The 20132-nt window shown below is 43.6% G+C and overlaps 1 protein-coding gene across 1 annotated transcript in view; it reads left to right on the forward strand.

The window, feature by feature from the left end:
* The window catches only part of POLR1B (RNA polymerase I subunit B), a 40613-nt gene extending 23726 nt beyond the window's left edge, over window positions 1-16887 (forward strand). Inside the window, exons 12-15 of the mRNA XM_077486120.1 lie at window positions 2530-2686; window positions 10784-10980; window positions 13511-13764; window positions 15696-16887. Of these exons, the coding sequence (XP_077342246.1) occupies window positions 2530-2686; window positions 10784-10980; window positions 13511-13764; window positions 15696-16578 (1491 nt within the window). The 3' untranslated portion in view covers window positions 16579-16887. The remainder of the gene's footprint in view (window positions 1-2529; window positions 2687-10783; window positions 10981-13510; window positions 13765-15695) is intronic.
* Window positions 16888-20132: the final 3245 nt, after the last annotated feature.

The raw sequence follows: 20132 nt of genomic DNA on the forward strand, positions 1-20132 counted from the left end.
TGGCTATGTATACAATTGCATATCTTAGCACTGTATTCTTTAACCAGCCAGTTAAGTCTATCACACTCACAACCAGTCCCTCCATTACCACAAACTGACATGCCAATATTAAAATCTATTGCACTCACACAGCTCATCCCACTGCTCTTGATTATTGCTCTACTACCTACCAGAACACAGCACTGATAAGATTGATTACTTGGAGAAGGAGAGAGCGTATTTATACGTACAAAAAACATTTAGAGACTGCGTAAAGAATAAGTATGGGTACTGTTCTGCTTTTAAGACCCATCCTGCTAAATGGCATTTACATTCATTCGTTGTGAATGTTGAAATAACAAATGTTACTTACCTTCTCTTTATCTTCAGGTTGGAGATTCTTATTTAATAAAAATAGCGTTAATCAGGAAAATATTGCATTATGGCCACTAGATGGAGCAGATGATCATAGCAAGTATTTTATTTCCTATGATCATAAACTCTATTAAGTGGCTATAATTTGCTATTTTTCCTGAGAAGTTAACACAAGGAATTCCTTGATTCACACTACTTTTTATGACTGAAGAACATCTGACCTGGAAAAAAAATGGCCTCAATGTTCACTTTTCCCCTTTGGCAGAGAAAATGTATTCAAATGGGGCTTTCGAAATATATATAGCTATTTTTACCACTTTAATTACATTAACACCAAACACAAAGAGCAGTTTATGTATTCCTACAATAAAAAATATGATAATATATATATATATATTTCTATATCATATTTTTTATTGTAGGAATACATAAACTGCTGTTTGTTTGGTGTAAATGTAATTTAAAGTGGTAAAAATAAAGATACAGAATATTGTGTGACCATACGCAGCTCGCTGGCTGGGTGCCCACAGAATGCTGGCGGAGGGGAGGTGGAGAGGAGCGAGGCTTCGTGCGCCCACATCGCTGGACCGTGGCACAGGTGAGTGTTAAGTCAGCAGCTATACTTTTTGTAGCTGCAGACTTTTAAATGTGTGGAACTCTGCTTTAAGACTCTTAAGATGCAGTGTCTGCATTTTTTTTTTTTTTTTTTTTCCCTTCTGCTTTCACCTGGTGGTTCTGCCACTAACACCTCTCTGTATTAGAGTGCCTACACTGTGGATGAAGCAAAGAGGCACATTTTGAACAGAATCGTCAGTTTGGGGAGAGGGTTGTGTTAGATGGATTAGCACAGGGCTCAAAATTTCAAGTCCTGAGCTACTAGCCGGGCCTTAAGAGTTACTTGCCACAGGTTACCCCGCCCAACCCCTACCCTGCTCCTCCCCTAAACCCAAATTAAATTACAGCTTAACTATAACCCCCAGCATTGGTGTCCGTGAACATTATAATAAGCTCCAAAACAGGTATCTGAGGCTGTGGTGATAACCCTTAGCATTGATGTCAGCGGATGAATAAAAAGCCCCAGCACTGGTGCCAGACGCCATAATAAACTCAGACGGAGGTATCGGAGGATGCATCAATAACCGCTAGCACAGGTGACAGTAATAATATCCTCCCTCTCCTACATTGGTGATTAGTGGCATTGAACTGTAACCCTTCCCATGACCCCCAATGTGGGGGGAGGTGGTTAACTTTCACTACCACTGACCTCACACCCCCCGCCTGCATTGGTGGACATGGCAATGCTAACCCCTTCCTCAATTTCAGCCATTTCTAGTCCCATTGCCTTAACGCTATGGTGCTGGACAGGGAGCCAGAACAAAGAAACAAGTAGTTAGCTGAGCTTACCTAAGCACACTTGCTGCTTATAAGTTCACATCTCCTTCTTTCAGGAGGGCAGGCAGGTTGATGGGTGGATAAACAGGCGGGCTGTTCAGACAGATGGAGAGGCAAGTGGGCGGGTCAGCAGGCGGACTATTCAGGCAGGTGGGAGGGATCTCAGAAGATTGCTGCATCCCCATCCCGCCCACACGACAAGCAGCCAGAACCTGAAACTGCCAGTCTCAAAGCTGGAGGGAGGGTGAGTAAATCCTCCAGCAACCAACGGAGCCTGCACTGTATGGTGCTCGTAATGATAGGAGTGACGGAAGCATCACTCCTATCTTTCAGGCAGCTGGACACTGTGTCACTCATCTGCTCTCCGCGCTCCCTCTCTACTCGCCCCCAGCAAATTTTCACTTCAAATGCAAATTTTGAGGACTGGACTAGCAAATTTAAATGCACTAACAAATTGAAGCCAAACTCCAGCTAACACTTTTATAAACATTTGCAGGAATTTGTATTTATTATTTATTCATTTTATTTATTTTCCTTTTTGGGATAAATATTTTACATAACTAAAAGCTGACCATTTGTAAGCAACCTTGTCAGTAGTAAATGGTTTGGCTCTAACTGCTACATCTGCATGACAGCTTGTTCTGTTGAAAAATAACACTTGCTGGTAAGATCAGAGTTGCTGATTGGTAAACTGCAAATTAATAAATGCTTGCTTTTTGAGTCTCATAAAACTGCTTTAATCTCAACTTGACATGTGTGGTGTATTTATTGATTTTTTTTCAGGTCTTTTTGAACATAGCGATATATGAAAGCGAAATTGTCTCTGGTGTCACCACTCATCAGGAGCTCTTTCCACACAGTCTGATGAGTGTGGTAGCTAACTTCATTCCCTTCTCTGACCACAACCAGAGCCCCAGGAACATGTACCAGTGCCAGATGGGTAGGGGTTATTTTTGTTTGTATGTGGATTAGAAAACAAAATTGTACAGTCGTCTGCAACCCTATAAGCAAAAAGTGCATTTGATATGCAGTTTCATTTCTCTTTTACACAATACATTTTAGTACAATTGTTGATACCGTTAAACAATCCAAAACGTGACATATATTTTATGGACAAGGTGTCTTTTATAGTTCCAATCAGAAAGCTGAGGAATGCAAACTCGCCACTCCCACATGGATCTGCTTTCTGCGAAGTGTGGCACATTGTTCTTATGTGTATTGTGTTGCGTTAAAACGCTACATGTATGCATTTTAACACAATGCACCTAAATGCATGGAAATATACGTTTACTCAGTGCATATCTATCTAGACTTATCTGCATATCTGTTAGATATCTTGCATATATATCCATTTTATTCTATTAATATTATTATTATTTTTTTTATTCTGGCCCTGGCAGTATCCTTAGCAATTTAAAGCACAAACGACAATGCACATCCACGTTTCAAATATTTTCATCCATTTTAATGTAGATTTGAGAGCGAACAGGCCCTTAAGGGTTCTATGGGCTTTAAAGTGACATCAATGCCTTATGCACACTGGACATGCTGCTTATACAGGCATTTTTTTTTTCCAACCTGTAGAAGCAGCTCTATGTTGGCTTTTGTGTCCATGCACATTTTGGCTTTACAGGTTGAAAAAAGTGTGTGTGTGTGTGTGTTTTTGTAGTGTTTTGGGGAAACTGTTTATAAGATGCAAACACCCCTAAACAGCCTTCTTACGCTGCTTTTTTCTGCCAGCATTCCTGGAATTGTTCCTGCTGCCTATTATGCATGGACCCTAAAGCCTCTTTTACACGGGCGGTTGTTCTGCCGCTGTTTAAAAGCACGTTTTGCTATTTTGAAATTCCAAGACTCCAGGCACAAAGATCACTTGCAGTTGTACATTGCGATTAGCAGCATTTACGTGTGTTTACATATGGCTGCGTTTTAGCTATGGTGGAACATTCTTGCCATTTCCAATGTGCTTCTGTTTTTTTTTCTTTCCTCATTGCCGCTGCTATCCACAGGTGAAATGGTACACTGCGATTACCTGTGGTTATGTGCAGATGGCTGCAATAAATTGGTCCTGGAAGTAGTAAACTTTATTTTTTTCTAACCGCACAATACCCCATGTAATGAAACTGTGGCTAAACGCAGTGTGTGAATGAGGCCATAAAAAAGCATTGTGTAAGTTTAGATGAATTAACTTCATCTGTCCGCAGCTAAAAGCTGAATTCTATCCGCCAGTGTGAAAGGGGCCTTAAGGTTGTTTGTGTGTGGTGTTTGTTTATTCTAGTCAGGGCCAGATTAACAGCATCATGGGCCTGGTGCTGAGGATTTTGGTGGGCCTTTTTTACGGAAACAAAATGAAAATGCAAAAATGTTTTACTAAAACAAATTAAATATACTTTCACCAGTAATATCGGCCGTGCAGCCTTTGAGCAGCAGGAACACCCCCAATACCACCTGCTATGCGGTCTCTCAACAGCAGCAACATAGGAGACCACATTTCCAAACTGCCATTCAGGGAGATCCCCCCCTTCCCAAAAAAAAAAAAGAGGGGGGATGTAGTCTCGGGTTGATGGGGAAATAGGTGGCGGGGGGTGATTTTTCAGGCAAATGGCACTTAGCACTTAAAATCATCCTGACGCTATGCTTGATATGGCATCGGGATGATCAAATTCCATTATTTCTATTACTACATTGTAATATATAGTGAAATAGTTCAACTCACCATGATGCATTATCAGTGGGAACCTGAGCTTGTCACTTCCCACCAGATGCAGTGTGTCGCTTGCCACCATTGCCTGCTGCCAGATGCCACCCGCAGCCTGCCACCAGATACAGTGTGCCACTTGCCACCAGATACAATGTGCCACTTGCCATCAGCATGCCACCAGATACAGTGTGCCACTTGCCACCAGCAGCCTGTCACCAGATACAGTGTGCCACTGGCAGCCTGCCACCAGATACAGTGTGCCACTTGCCACCAGATACAGTGTGCCACCAGATACAGTGCCACTAGCAGCCTGCCACCAGATACAGTGTGCCACTTGCCACCAGATACAGTGTGCCACTTGCCACCAGCAACCTGACACCAGATACGGTGTGCCACTTGTCACAAGCAGCATGCCAGATAGTGTGCCACTTGCTACCAGCAGCATGCCACCAGATTAAAGCGGGATTCCACCCTAAAGTGGAACCTCCGCTGATCGGAACCCTCCCCCCATCCGGTGTCACAATTGACACCTTTCAGGGGGGAGGGGGGTATTTTCACCCACTTCCGGGCATAGACTCCCACGGGAGTCTACGCCATTTCCTGCCCTGCCGCGCTGTCTGCTGGGACACACACGGGTCCCAGTGACAGCGCGGAGATTTCCTATTGCGCGGCGCAGCTCGCGCAGTAGGGAACCGGGAAGTGAAGCCGATTCGCTTTACTTCCTGATTCCCTCACCTAGAATGGTGGCGGCAGCAGCCGAGGCACGAGCGGTCGATCGGCCTCGGCATCGCTGGAACCCGGGACAGGTGAGTGTCCATTTATTAAAAGTCAGCAGCTGTAGTATTTATAGCTGCTGGCTTTTAATATTTTTTTTTGGGCGGAATCCCTCTTTAAGTGTGCCACTTGCCACCAGCAGTCTGCCACCAGATACAGTGTACCACTTGTCACAAGCAGCCTGCCACCAGATAGTGTGCCACTTGCCACCAGCAGCATGCCACTTGCCACCAGCAACCTGCCACCAGATACGGTGTGCCACTTGTCACAAGCAGCATGCCAGATAGTGTGCCACTTGCTACCAGCAGCATGCCACCAGATACAGTGTGCCACTTGCCAACAGCAGCCTGCCACCAGTTACAGTGTGCCACTTGCCACAAGCAGCCTGCCACCAGTTACAGTGTGCCACTTGTCACAAGCAGCATGCCAGATAGTGTGCCACTTGCTACCAGCAGCATGCCACCAGATACAGTGTGCCACTTGCCAACAGCAGCCTGCCACCAGTTACAGTGTGCCACTTGCCACAAGCAGCCTGCCACCAGTTACAGTGTGCCACTTGCCACAAGCAGCCTGCCAGATATAGTGTGACACTTGCCACCAGCAGCATGCCAGATACAGTGTGACACTTGCCACCAGCAGCATGTCACCAGATACAGTGTGCCACTTGCCACCAGCAGCATGTCACCAGATACAGTGTGCCACTTGCCACAAGCAGCCTTCCACCAGATACAGTGTGCCACTTGCCACAAGCCGCCTTCCACCAGATACAGTGTGCCACTTGCCACAAGCCGCCTGCCACCAGATACAGTGTGCCACTTGCCACAAGCAGCCTGCCACCAGATACAGTGTGCTACTTGCCACAAGCAGCCTGCCACCAGATACAGTGTGCTACTTGCCATCAGCAGCCTGCCACCAGCAGCAGTGTACCACCAGATACAGTGTGCCACTTGCCACAAGCAGCATGCCAGATACAGTGTACCACTTGACACAAGCAACATGCCACCAGATACAGTGTGCCATTTGCCACAAGCAGCCTGCCATCAGATACAGTGTGCCACTTGCCACCAGCAGCATGCCAGATACAATGTGCCACTTGCCACCAGCAGAATGTCACCAGATACAGTGTGCCACTTACCACCAGCAGTGTGCCACCAGATACAGTGTGCCACTTGCCACCAGCAGTGTGCCATCAGCAGCCTTCCACCAGATAGTGTGCTACTTGCCACCAGCAGCAGTGTGCAACCAGCAGCCTTCCACAAGATAGTGTGCTACTTGCCATCAGCAGCCTGCCACCAGATACAGTGTGCCACTTGCCACCAGCATGCAACCAGATACAGTGTGCCACTCGCCACCCACAGCCTGTCACCAGATACAGTGTGCCACTTACCACCAGCAGCCTGCCACTGCCTCCAAGACTCTCCCCAATTGGTTAGAAGAGACAGGGCCTGCATAGTCAATCAAATCCCTGGAGCCCCCACCCCTCCTGAGCTGGGATGGTATGGCTGTATGCCAGGAGTTTTGTTTAGACCAAGTTGTACAGGGTTGTGTGTGCAAGCTTTTGGGCTCACACTGGTGTGCTGCAGTTGGCTGCACTGCTCATGTATCTGCAGTTTTAGCTGCAGTCCTATTGATTTATATCAGGTTGCAGGTTTTTGCTGCATTTTCTGACAGTGTGCCAAAGATGCAGCATGCAGGAATTTTGGTGCGCTTTCAGAAAATGCAGAAAAAACAAACAACCTAATAGAAATCTATAGGACTGGGGGTAAAACGCAGGAAAACTGTGGATACACCAGCAATGGGCCAAAACACAGCAAATCAGTGTGAACCACCTAAAAGCACAAGGGACCACCAAGCACTGCCACAGGCTGATGACACAGTTCTAAACACTTTGGCTGCAGTTATAACAGCTACTGCTGGAGAAAAAAGTTAAAAACGAGGGAAAGGGATATAAGAAACCAGTCACTGAGCTCACATGTGGACGGTCCCTGGAGGCTGATCACTCAGAGATATCCTGTTCACCTTCTATCTGCCGGTGTTTCCCACCCACACGGCTCCTTCACTGCACAGACTTCACAGAGGGGGAGGGGAAAGGCAGAGCCAACTCAGCCTCTCCCATTTGTGTAGGGGGGGAACTGTGCACTGTGACATTGTAATAACCACAGTGAGCAAACACAGATGCAGCCAGACACCCCTACATTTACACACACTTCTCCTGTCCCATAGAAGTTTATGGACAGGAAAAAAAAAAATCGGGCTTATGCTGCTGGCTGGGTGGGCCTATTTTAAGGCAGGGGCTTGGTGCTGCAGCTCCATCAGCCCCTATGTTAATCCGGCCCTGATTCTAGTAAAAAAAAAAGTCCTACTTACCTGCTCTGTGCTATAGGCAACGGTGCCCATAGCTCTGTGCTATGGGGATACCCATGTGGGCACACTCCGGAGGTATTGCAAGTTCTTTTTTTAATACAGAGAATGTGTGTAGGGTTTAAAAAAAAAAAAATGAATTTAGAAACCTAGTAACACAACAAAGTTAGAGGGAAAGTGAAGAATGCCTGTCTACAGACGGTTATCAGAACAGCTGTTCCTAATGGAAAATATACCTTCTTATTTTGTGGACAACTCTAAAATATTGGCTTTTTCTGAAGTCATCCTATGAGACGGCTTACGAGAAAGAGGCTCTGCTCAACAGGAAGCACATGATCCATATATTTATATAAAGCCTGGTCAAACTCTGATGTCTTTTCTCCAGCCAAACAGGATCACATTGTTTTTTGTTCTTTTTCTGCAGGCCATCGTGCCAACGGCTGGCACTTCCCAGGCACCTTGTTTCCTGGCACAGGAGCAGGGTTCCTGGGCTAGGCTGTTGGCTGGGGGTTTCTTTCCTATTCTTCTATTAGTTCCAGGAGACGGGGTGGATAAAAATCTATCTTTATCAAAAAGATCATCTTCCTTCCCTTTTTTTTATTTTATTTAATATTTTTATATCAAATTTTTATTTTAATGCTTTTGGAGTAAAAATCTATCAGAAGATACATTAATAATTTTAGTTTATTCAGCATGAAATGGAGCTTAGTTATGTAGTATGAGGCTGTATATTCTGCAATATTTACATTTTTGGTAAACTCATTCAATGAATCCAAGCTGAGGTAACATGCACTGCATTGATGCATTCACACAATTTCACAGTAGCCATGAGATAAAACAAAGTTCAGAAATATTCCTTCATCTCATTGTTTTGCAAACCTATGTACACTACATTATATATATATATATATATATATATATATATATATATATATATATATATATATATATATATATATATATATATATATATATATATATATAATATATTATACTGTGTGTATGTGTGTGCAATCAAGCACCCCCTGATCGCTCAGTACTCAGTCTGCCCTGAGTACAGAGCGGGGCTGTCTGCTACCTCTCTGTGCTTTGCCCCACCATGAAGGCGGGCGAAAGTGGCTGGCTTTCGGCAGCGTGCTGAGAGGCCAAGCCACCTGCCGGTCAGGCATCTGGGAGGATGCCGACCATTGTCTGGATCCCTGCAGAGCCTGGACCGGCTCTGCCACCAGCCAACAGCCTGATTTTGGCTGAATCTGAGTCACAGGAGCGTAAAACTAAGTGCACTCCTGTGACCCATAGGAGATTTATGGCCAAAAGAGCATTTAACTCTGTGCAACCTCATCTTTTGTATTTTTTACCAAAAAATTGGGTAATATATTGTTTGTGTGCCCCAAAATGACCTTTTAGTGTATTTTATTTATAACCCTAAGAAAAATAAAGATCCTCAAGATACTACCTCCTATTCATTAAACCTTATAAAATGTGTGTCCATGTGTAGGCAAATACCCAAAATATCTCAGAAAAGAGACAGAAGGGGTGGGAGCTATCGGTAAGGAATATGTTACAAAAGCTAAAAATCCTGATTGGGCTCAACAATCCTTACAAACAAAAATAAATACTAATATTTATATATATATATATATATTTTCTATATTCGCTGGATCAATTTAGAATCAGTTGTGTATTTATTATCAAGAGAATGCAACTTTATAAAATGGTACCACATAAGACAAACTACACTTATGTTAAAAACTGAATATCCACCTCGCATATCCAAAAAGTCCCAACAAGGTATAGGACATGAAGTGTAATTCCCCCCCCCCCCCCCAACTTATTAAAGTCCAAGTGTGGAGGAGGGAGAGATATCTAGTCTAGAAATTGGGTTTCAGGGGTAGGATTCCAAGGGATACTCCTGTGGATAGCCAATAATGTAAATATGCAGTACAAGATTCCTATAGGGTCACTACCCCAGGTGTCCATGGCTGTGCTGTAAGTTAGTAGATTCCAACTGTATGTTCCAAGATCTATAAAGCATCTATGGTGGCCCAGATAAAGAGAAGTAAAAAATGCAGTGGTCCAGAGAAGGTATGCTTCCAGGCTTGTTAAATGTAAAGATCCACCTGGGCTTACATATGGGAATGTTGCCCCCAGTAAATATCACCCTGAAACCTCCCTCGCATTGCAAGGTTTATTCAACTGACAGCAAGAAATCATAAACAATAGTGGCCTTTCCATATGTTCCGTATTGGATAAGAGATTGTTGGAATATATGCACAGCTTATTTGTAAAAACGCGTTTCAAACAAATATAAATTCATTGGCATATTATGTTTATCACGTTTCACAGCCTGTGAAATAACTTGGTCCATAAGTAGGTCATCCAACATGGAATTCTCCCAACTCTGCATAAGTCCCTGGGATTGGAGGTGGAAAAGTATGAACCGTGCCTGACCGGTTTTGCTTTCTGAAAAAGTGAAAGGGTTAAAATAGAAAAGGCCCCACCTTAACAATATTTTCCACAGCAACATCTAGAAATATATTTTCATATAATAAGTTGAAGCAGATGTGCCATAAAATATATGGAACAATTACGGTATTAGCATTCATAAAATGGGGGCATTTTTATCGGTAACCCTTCTTCTTCGTCTTTTTATTTATTTTATGCAATTCAAGTTATGGCTTTACTCAATATAACAACTGTGAAGTTGTTGCTATACTGCTGAACAAATGAGTTCTTGCATTATTTGTATAACATAGCCCTTGGTTATTTATATTCTTTTCACAAGTAGTTCAGAGATGTTCTTACAGCCACATGTAAATAAACACCAGAATGACTGATTCACCACAAACACTCAAATGTGTCGCTGCTTGCTGCTGTTACAGTGTACCCTTGTCTAAGAGCCAGACCACAGATTTCATATATTCATACAGAATGGCAATGACACACATCTATGCTACTGATTTTAGACTTATGCAGCCTGACTGCTTTACAAGGGCCTTGGCATTTGCTTGCATCATTACAGATTCTGCCCTAAACGGTGGGGGCTTTAGAAAGCTTCTATTAGATTATGCCGTGTGTGTGTGTGTGTGTCTATAGAAATGTATAATATTTCTCTGCTAACCAGTTCTCTTTGGGATGCCCAGTACTTCAGTTATAATGTTTGTTCCTTTTTTTTTTATTTTTATTATTTTTTTTTTTCAGGTAAACAGACTATGGGCTTTCCACTAATGACCTACCAGGATCGTTCTGACAATAAATTATATCGTCTCCAAACCCCACAAAGTCCGCTTGTACGTCCCTCTATGTATGACTACTTTGACATGGATAATTATCCTGTTGGCACCAATGCTATTGTTGCCGTCATTTCATACACCGGATACGATATGGAAGATGCCATGGTATGTTATATTTATGCATAAGTCATCTTGAACGCTAGTCCGTGGCGTAAGAGGTAGCGTACATATATTTTTGTAAATTGCTTTTTGAATGAGCGCAATTTATTAGACCTCATGCACACTGCATCTAAAAAAATGCTTTACAGGTGTTTGACACTTCCATCCCCCCCCCCTTTTTTTTTTTTCTCTGCTCTCCTGCCTCTAAACGCCCTTCTGTTAGTTCATGTGTCCATTCATACATAGGTATTTACAGGCCTTTAGGGGCAGAAATCTGAGCACAAGAGTGTTTGGCAGAAAAAACGCCTGATGCACCTAAACTGTAGGCACTTTCAGCAGTGTGCGGCGATGCCATTAATTCTTGATAGCACATCCATACATTCTGCTAACCTGCACGCATTCATGCACACCAAAATGCAGTGCCACGTGTTTTGCGGCATCATTTTTTCAAAATGGGCATTCTCCTCCTTTTTTGCACATTTTCTCACACAAAGGGGAAGCCTATTGAACCGTAATGGGTTGTCTTAAATCTGCAGAAACATGAGAGCTCATGGTTGCACCTTCATGGTGTGAACAGAGCCTTTCAGAGTGGTAAATCTATTTGACAATCACTTTCCATTGTCAAATGCCCATTGTAAAGGCATTATAGAACACATCCAATCAAGCAACATTCCAAGTGTCTGGATTTACTAAGCTGTGAGTGGAAAATATTGCATTGAGTGGGTCAACTTGGAACCTTTGTCAGTGTGTGGGTTTTTTTTTTCCCCTGTTGCTCAATCAGGAAAATGATTCCTTCCTGTCCCAAAGAGGATTTATGTTCACAAAGAGAACATTTTTTACAAGTTTTGATAGTTGCACCAATACAAGGGTCCCTATTTGAAGTTATCCATTGTGAAAGTAACAACCATAAAATGTTTCCTTTTTTATTTTCAGTATAAACATTGATGGATCTCCCCATCAGGGATATAGACAGTAATAAAAACCTGACTGATTATAAATTATTGTCCATTCTATTTAAATATAATAAAATAAAATTTCTGAGTTCCAATTTAAGTCCACAACTGTTGATCTACCTGTCAGACAAGGGCACCTAGGAAATGCCACCTGTCGCATGTCCTTGCATATTAACAATTGGGAGGCAGAGTATCCCGAGAACACCAAGTTCCTCGGTCCGGAAACAAGTAACAGCTGTACAATACGCACACTTATATTCTATGGCTACCACCAGATGTCAAAGGTGCAAGCCCTTGGCGACTAGCTCATTTTGAGAACCTTGTTTAGTGTAGGAGGGAATGAGAGCAGAACTTGATTTGGCCAGATAAAGACAGCTGTGATACAGTTGTCAGTCTCCAGTATGTCTGGCCATGAGAATGCACCCAAATCTGATTGGCCACACATGGGCAGATACAAATCTTGCATGCAACCTGGTACACGCTAAGGGTTGGGGAGCAATTTAGCAATTGGCACATATTTCTGGGAATCCTCAATCTACCCTGTGAGCTAGAATCCTTGCTTTAATCGTCTGTTGGGCAACACATACACACTCTTGGCTTAGTATACCAAAGTTACTTGCCAATTATAAAATGTAATATCTAGAAGGTGGCACTCTTCATGAAGGTATGTAGAGAGATTGAGAACAAAAAGGGGAAAAAAAAATGCATTTAGAATTTTGTACATAGAAACAGGAAGAGGGGGGGAAAAAATGTACTTGCCAGTTTTGAGCAGTAAGGTTTATCCTAGTTGACAAACTACCAGATTGAAATTTACTGACACAGCCAAGTTCTTACTGGCATTTCTGGCAGTCCCACTCCCGGTTTACCTTGCTCCCGTTCCACAGACCCGAGGCGCCGGCCGCTCCACTCGGCTCCCTTCCACCATGACATTGCAAGACACACTGAGGCACCGCCTTCACCTGACTCCCCACCCCCTACCGGAACACACTGTAGCGGGCACTTGGATGCGCCATGCATCACTGCCATATTTTCTGAGATAACGTGACTCCCTGCTGGGCTGTAGTTAAAAGCTCTGCTAAGGTGAGAATTGTCCACTATTTGTACTCCAACCTGTTCAAAACATATTGGCGGTTAGGTGCTAATTTCTTCAGTTTCTAGGCTTGAGAGTTGTCTATTTAGATTCTAAAACCTAGCCATTGGGGCTTATTTACTAAAGCTGGAGAGTGCAAGATCAAGCTCACTTCTGCATAGAAACTGCTTCCTGGTTTTATTGCCTGAGCTTAGAAACAAAGTAGTAATGAGATCTGAGAGTGAAGTGTGGACAACTAAAGTCAGCTCTGCAAAAACTGTAGAAATTTTAAAATAAGAACCATTGTTCTCAATGGCAGCCAGTCAGATTTCACTATTTGTTTTATGTAAAAATGAATTCAGGTTGATCCCTGCACTCTACTATCAAAGTCAAAAAGCTCAAGTCCCAGATCAATGTGTATTTTGGCAGCTGCACCTTTTACTAAATATGTTCAGATTTAGGTGTCTCTGTGAAAACATTTGAGTTAGATTCAAGAGTATTTTGTCTTTTTCAGATTTTAAACAAGTCATCTTGGGAGAGAGGATTTGCCCATGGCAGTGTGTACAAAACAGAATTTGTAGATCTTTCACAAAAAGTTAAAAGTAGCGAGGACAATTTAGTGTTTGGCATCAAACCAGGAGATGAGCGGGTGATGGGAAGACTGGATGAAGATGGCCTACCTCCAGTTGGAGCTATCCTGAAATTCGGAGACCCATTCTATAGTTATCTCAATCAAAGTACTGGAGAGAACTTCATTATGTATTACAAGTAAGTAATTCTAACTAATTAAAATTCTGTTTCATACCCTATTGTCCAATTTAAACTGGGAGCATTTGCTGCCCGCCAGTTTTTACTGCATACAGCGGCCTGCACTTTGCTTGGCATTCATAAAATTCAGGTTGCATTGTGGATCCTGTGATATCCCACATAGATCTCACTACCAAAAGTGTATGTAAACCCCTAACAATGGGTGCTCCTTATTGGCTTTCTTTTGATCTGTTAATAGTATCATTGAAAGCATCTGGCTATATCTGTTTAGTATGTTTCGTACAGGGTCTCAAACTGGTGGCTCTCCAGCTGTTGAAAAACTACAAGTTCCATCAAGCCTCTGCCTGTGGTAGTCATGTTTGTAACTGTCAGCCTTGCAATGCCTCATGGGATTGTAGTTTCGCAACAGCTGGAGGGCCACCAGTTTGATGCCCCTGGTTTATTAGGTGCCCAAAAAAATACCTGTGGTTTGTGCACTCAAGAAGTGTCATCAGCCCTCCCAGTTTTTCTTTTGCGCTACAATACACCTCCCCTCTGCATACAGGAGAGGTGTAGGTGATGTGTAGTTTGGCAGATTACAACTGTACAATTGAGTGGACACCATTGTATGTGATCTCAGTTTAGTAAAGGCTCTGTGGTGTCAGCCCAAAACAGAAAATTGGAAGCGGAGTGCATTTCTTCCAGATCAGCTAATTTTTCAGTACTTGCAGGGTCTTTAACAACTTCAGCCCTAGAAAGATTTAGCCCCTTAATTACCAGGCCATTTTTTTGCAATCCGGCACTACGTCCTTTTAACTGACCAGAAAAAAAAAAATTGATGTGTGTGTTTGTTTTTTTTCACAAAAAGCTTTCTTCTGGTGGGATTTGAGCACTGCGGTTTTGATTTTTTGCGCTATAAACAAAGGCTGACATTTTTGAAAAAAAAAGTTTACTTTCTGCTATAATACTTATCCAAAAAAAAATATAAAAAACAAACTCTTCTACATCATTTTGGTAAAGAAAATTGCAATAAGAGTATATTGATTGGTTTGCGCAAAAGTTATACCATCTACAAAATAGGGGATAGATTTATGGGCTTTTATTTATTTTTGTTTTTACTTGTAATGGCAGTGATCTGAAATTAGCAGGACTGCGACGGACGAATCTGACCCCAAGTGACAATTTTTGGGACCAGTGATATTACAGTGATCAGTGCTAAAAATAAATGCACTGATCATGGCATAAATGACACTGATAGGAAAGGGGTTAACTGTTCCCTGGGTGTGTTCTAACTGTATGGGGGATGGGCTCACTGGGACAACAGATCGCTATTCCTGATCATTAGGAACAGATCTCCAGGTTGTCCCCTGTCAGAACGGGGATCCACATTGTTTTTTATAGGTAGATCCCTGTTCTACCTCTGTACCACGATTGCACAGTGTCCATTGCATACAACGACGTACGTATGGCATTTTGCACAATAGTCAACCTACCCCAGTAAATGTACTGTGGCTTGGAAGCAAGTGGTTAAAGGAGTAAAACCTGGGTGATGTACTGAATGTTGTGTGGTGTTTTTGTTGTGTTTTTATCAGTAACTTGGTGGCATTAATGCAGTACCACAGCTTTATAAATGGAGCTCTAAAGCCTTGTGTTTTTTACCATTGAATGCCTGCAGAACATACTACTGCATAGTGGCTCCATGCACGTGAATGCGTTATAGAATTTTCATAGTACCACAATGGCAGCAGTGTGTGTTAACATGGTTGCTGGCCATGTTTACTTGTGGTTTGAGGGGCAGAAAAATCACTGCTCAACTGCCTTTTTCCTCCCCTCAGCTGCCCATATAAATGAGGCCTTTGTATCTAAGTTTAATGTTTTTCATGTTTTTTGTATTGTAAGGTTGTTGCTGTGCCTTGCTAGCTGGTTTTAAACTGTTTTGTGTCTTGTTTCAGGAGTAAAGAAGACTGTGTCGTAGACAACATCAAAGTTTGCAGCAATGACTTGGGCATTGGAAAGTTTAAATCTGTTTGCATCACCATGAGGGTGCCACGAAACCCAACCATCGGAGATAAATTTGCCAGTCGGCATGGCCAGAAGGGCATCCTCAGTAGACTCTGGCCATCAGAGGATATGCCATTCACTGAAAGTGGAATGGTTCCAGACATTCTGTTCAACCCACATGGTTTCCCATCAAGAATGACCATTGGAATGTTGATAGAGAGCATGGCTGGTAAATCAGCGGCTTTGCATGGTTTGTGCCACGATGCCACACCTTTTACCTTCTCTGAAGAGAATTCGGCTCTGGAATATTTTGGTGAGATGCTGAAGGCAGCTGGCTATAACTACTATGGCACCGAGAAACTATACAGTGGCATTAGTGGGGAGGAGCTAGATGCAGACATTTTCATTGGTGTGGTCTACTACCAGCGACTGCGTCACATGGTTTCTGACAAGTTCCAAGTAAGGACAACAGGAGCTCGAGACAAGGTGACCAACCAGCCTGTGGGTGGCAGGAACATACAGGGAGGTATACGCTTTGGCGAGATGGAACGTGATGCTTTGTTGGCTCATGGTACATCCTTCTTGCTCCATGATAGACTTTTTAACTGTTCTGATAGGTCTGAGGCCCATGTGTGTTTAGAATGTGGCAGCCTCCTGTCCCCTTTACTAGAGAAGCCTCCTCCATCCTGGTCAGCCATGCGGAACAGGAAGCACTATTGTTCAATCTGCAATCGTTCTGATACAATTGACACTGTGTCTGTGCCTTATGTATTTCGATATTTTGTGGCCGAGTTGGCAGCAATGAACATCAATGTTAAACTAAATGTCAGTTAAAGACCGATGTTATACAAAATGCCTTGTTTTATAGTGAGAAGCATTCTGTGCCTTGTGGACAAACTGGTGAATAACAACTCGGACTTACGAACTGTCTAATTGTATACATTTCCTCTTGAGGAATATCTGCCTATGGAAAATGATTTTTCTGTTCTGTGAAAATGGAAAAACAAAATTGCTGCATTTATTAAGTGTTTTCTTATTTGCTAATTTCTTATTGGGACATGGCAATCATGGCAAGGGACAGTCATATTCAATGCTGAAATAGTAAAAATAAAGATGTGCTGTATTATACAGCAGTAAAATGTTTTCTCTTTCGTTCATTGACTGACACAGCATCTTCATCTTGACCTTAGGTTTATATCGCCCCTTTAGGAGAGGACTAGGCATAAAGTGTTAAAAACGGCAACGCTTACACAGTACCTCCCAGGGGGCAGTCCTAATGGCTATAACCCCTCACATTGCATCCAGCAGCTAAATTTTTTTTTATGACTAGTGTAGAAGGACCTGGCTCTCGGTGGGATCATTGGTCCTGGGATTTTTTTTTTGTTCTGCATTTTTGATTCCTGTGATCTACAATCAACAGCCGGGCTGGGTGACGTGCTCGATAATTGGATCCCAATAGTCTCCCCAGCCTGGCCATCGAGCGTAATCAGGCCCTGGGTTGGCCACGACATGCCTCGTCTGATCCAGGGGCAGCCGGTGAGCTATATGCTCTGGGGTACAGAAATGACCGAGCTACTGCTGTCTGTCAGTGTGCTGTGGCTGACGGCCACCCCGTACTGCTCGGGTAATGGGTCTGTTCATGGAATGCATCCAGCAGTCCCTGCAGAAGTGGTAAGTATGGTTCCAACTGTCTCGGCAAGATGGAGCAGCTGGGCATTCCCTGGGAGGTCAACAAGGAGGTCTCTCGCTCTCCCTTTCTTCTCTCCCTGTCACTTCCCTCCTCCCCATGCTATGGGCTGCTGTGATTGGGCACATGGGGGTACAGTGCACGTACCTGGCTGGGGGGGCTCTGGGTCCTGGCAGGGGGTTGCGCTGGGTGTTGGGGGTCCACTCGCCCCCTTCCCTGTTTCTGGGCCATGGTAGGGTGTTTGTGGTGTGTTTGGGGCCGCGGCCATTTTTCTGTAGCCACAGCCGATTTTTTTTTTTTATTTATTTTTTTTTTTTTTTTTTTCCCCCTTTCAGACATTTTTTGGGAAGTTCGGCAGCCATTTTCTCAGTGCCCTCAGATATTTTTGCCTCTAGTTTCCTTCTAGAACAGCTCTCTTTTCACACAGACGCCTCATGGATGACACGGGGGAGAGCGGACCGCAGCAGCACAGCGCAGTACCTGGATCAGGTTGATGAGTCCTGCAGGGGGCCTCTCTGTCTGTGGCAGCTAGGAGGGTGGACATTTTGTGCGACTTGCCTTATTTACCTAAGTAGTGACAGGTGAGTGTGGATCAGCATGGCTTCAGAAGCTGGTGCTTCTTCCCCAGGCATCACTGTTATTGCAACTGGTTCCCCTGCGGTGCCTATGGACGCTCTGTCCTGGAAGCCTTTGTTGCCAGGGTGAAAGTGACGTGCAGGCACAAGGGGGTAAAAAAAACGCCCCCTCCCCCCACCGACTTCTGGGGAAAGCTCTTATTCAGACTCTGGCCCCACTGTGACAGGTGGCCCCATTCTGACGTGTCAAAGGTTGCGAACCAGGACCGTTCAGACAGTGAGAATGACTCCGTGTCAGGGCAGGAAAAGGCGCTTGTAGGAGCACTTATTACAGTGGAGCGGGATACCCTAAAGATGGAGGATATGGCAGAGACATCTACAGAGGTGTCGGTCCCTTTCGGGTCCCACAAGTGTGTGTGTGTGTGTGTGTGTGTGTGTATAATAAATATATATAATGTGTGTGTGTGTGTATATATGTATATATAATAGTGTGTGTGTGTGTGTGTGTGTGTGTGTGTGTGTGTGTATATATATATATATATATATATATATATATATATATAATATTATAGGGGTGCAACGGATTGTCACCAATCCGTGATCTGAACGGGTCAACTCTCTCGAATCAGCACACGCCGCAGTCACGTCCTTAGGAAAGGGCGCGGCTTCGGCCTAGCTCCAAAGCGGCGGCCATCTTTCTACACCCAGGCCGTTTACAATGTGATTGCTCCGTCAAATGACTGAGCAATCACTTGTAAACAAACCAACGCCGATTCCTCTCTCCCCTTTCTACTCATCTGTACAGTGGTGGGGGAGAGATCGGATGGATGCAGCGCTGTGGGCTACATCTGTAGTGCCCACAGCGCTGCTCTTTGACAGCCTACTCTGCCAATATTACAGTGGGGAAGATGTGGCGGTGGAATTTTCACAGGTTTTTGCAAATTCAATTATTTGCTGATCCGATCCGTGACTCTGATCCGAGGAACGCGCCGATTCGTTTTTTGATCCGTTGCAAGATATATAGATATAGATAGAGAGATAAAGAGATATATATATATATATATATTAGTGCCTTGCGGAAGTATTCGGCCCCCTTGAACTTTTCAACCTTTTGCCACATTTCAGGCTTCAAACATAAAGATATAAAAAAAAATATTTTTGTGAAGAATCACCAACAAGTGGGACACAATTGTGAAGTGGAACAAAATCTATTGGATTTTTGAAACTTTTTTTAACTAATAAAAAAATGAAAAGTGGGGCGTGCAAAATTATTCGGCCCCCTTGCGTTAATACTTTGTAGAGCCACCTTTTGCTGCGATTACAGCTGCAAGTCGCTTGGGGTATGTCTCTATCAGTTTTGCACATCAAGAGACTGAAATTCTTGCCCATTCTTCCTTGCAAAACAGCTCGAGCTCAGTGAGGTTGGATGGAGAGCGTTTGTGAACAGCAGTTTTCAGCTCTTTCCACAGATTCTCGATTGGATTCAGGTCTGGACTTTGACTTGGCCATTCTAACACCTGGATACGTTTATTTGTGAACCATTCCTTTGTAGATTTTGCTGTATGTTTGGGATCATTGTCTTGTTGGAAGATAAATCTCCGTCCCAGTTTCAGGTCTTTTGCAGACTCCAACAGGTTTTCATCCAGAATGGTCCTGTATTTGGCTGCATCCATCTTCCCCTCAATTTTAACCATCTTCCCTGTCCCTGCTGAAGAAATGCAGGCCCAAACCATGATGCTGCCACCACCATGTTTGACAGTGGGGATGGTGTGTTGAGGGTGATGAGCTGTGTTGCTTTTACGCCAAACATATCGTTTTGCATTGTGGGCAAAAAGTTTGATTTTGGTTTCATCTGACCAGAGCACCTTCTTCCACATGTTTGGTGTGTCTCTCAGGTGGCTTGTGGCAAACTTTAGACGAGACTTTTTATGGATATCTTTGAGAAATGGCTTTCTTCTTGCCACTCTTCCATAAAGGCCAGATTTGTGCAGTGTACGACTGATTGTTGTCCTATGGACAGACTCTCCCACCTCAGCTGTAGTTCTCTGCAGTTCATGCAGAGTGATCATGGGCCTCTTGGCTGCATCTCTGATCAGTCTTCTCCTCCTTGTCTGAGCTGAAAGTTT

Source organism: Lithobates pipiens, unplaced genomic scaffold, assembly GCF_037356315.1.
Source record: "Lithobates pipiens isolate NorthernLeopardFrog02 unplaced genomic scaffold, aLitPip1_a1.2 Scaffold_18, whole genome shotgun sequence".
NCBI classification, from domain to species: Eukaryota; Metazoa; Chordata; class Amphibia; order Anura; family Ranidae; genus Lithobates; species Lithobates pipiens.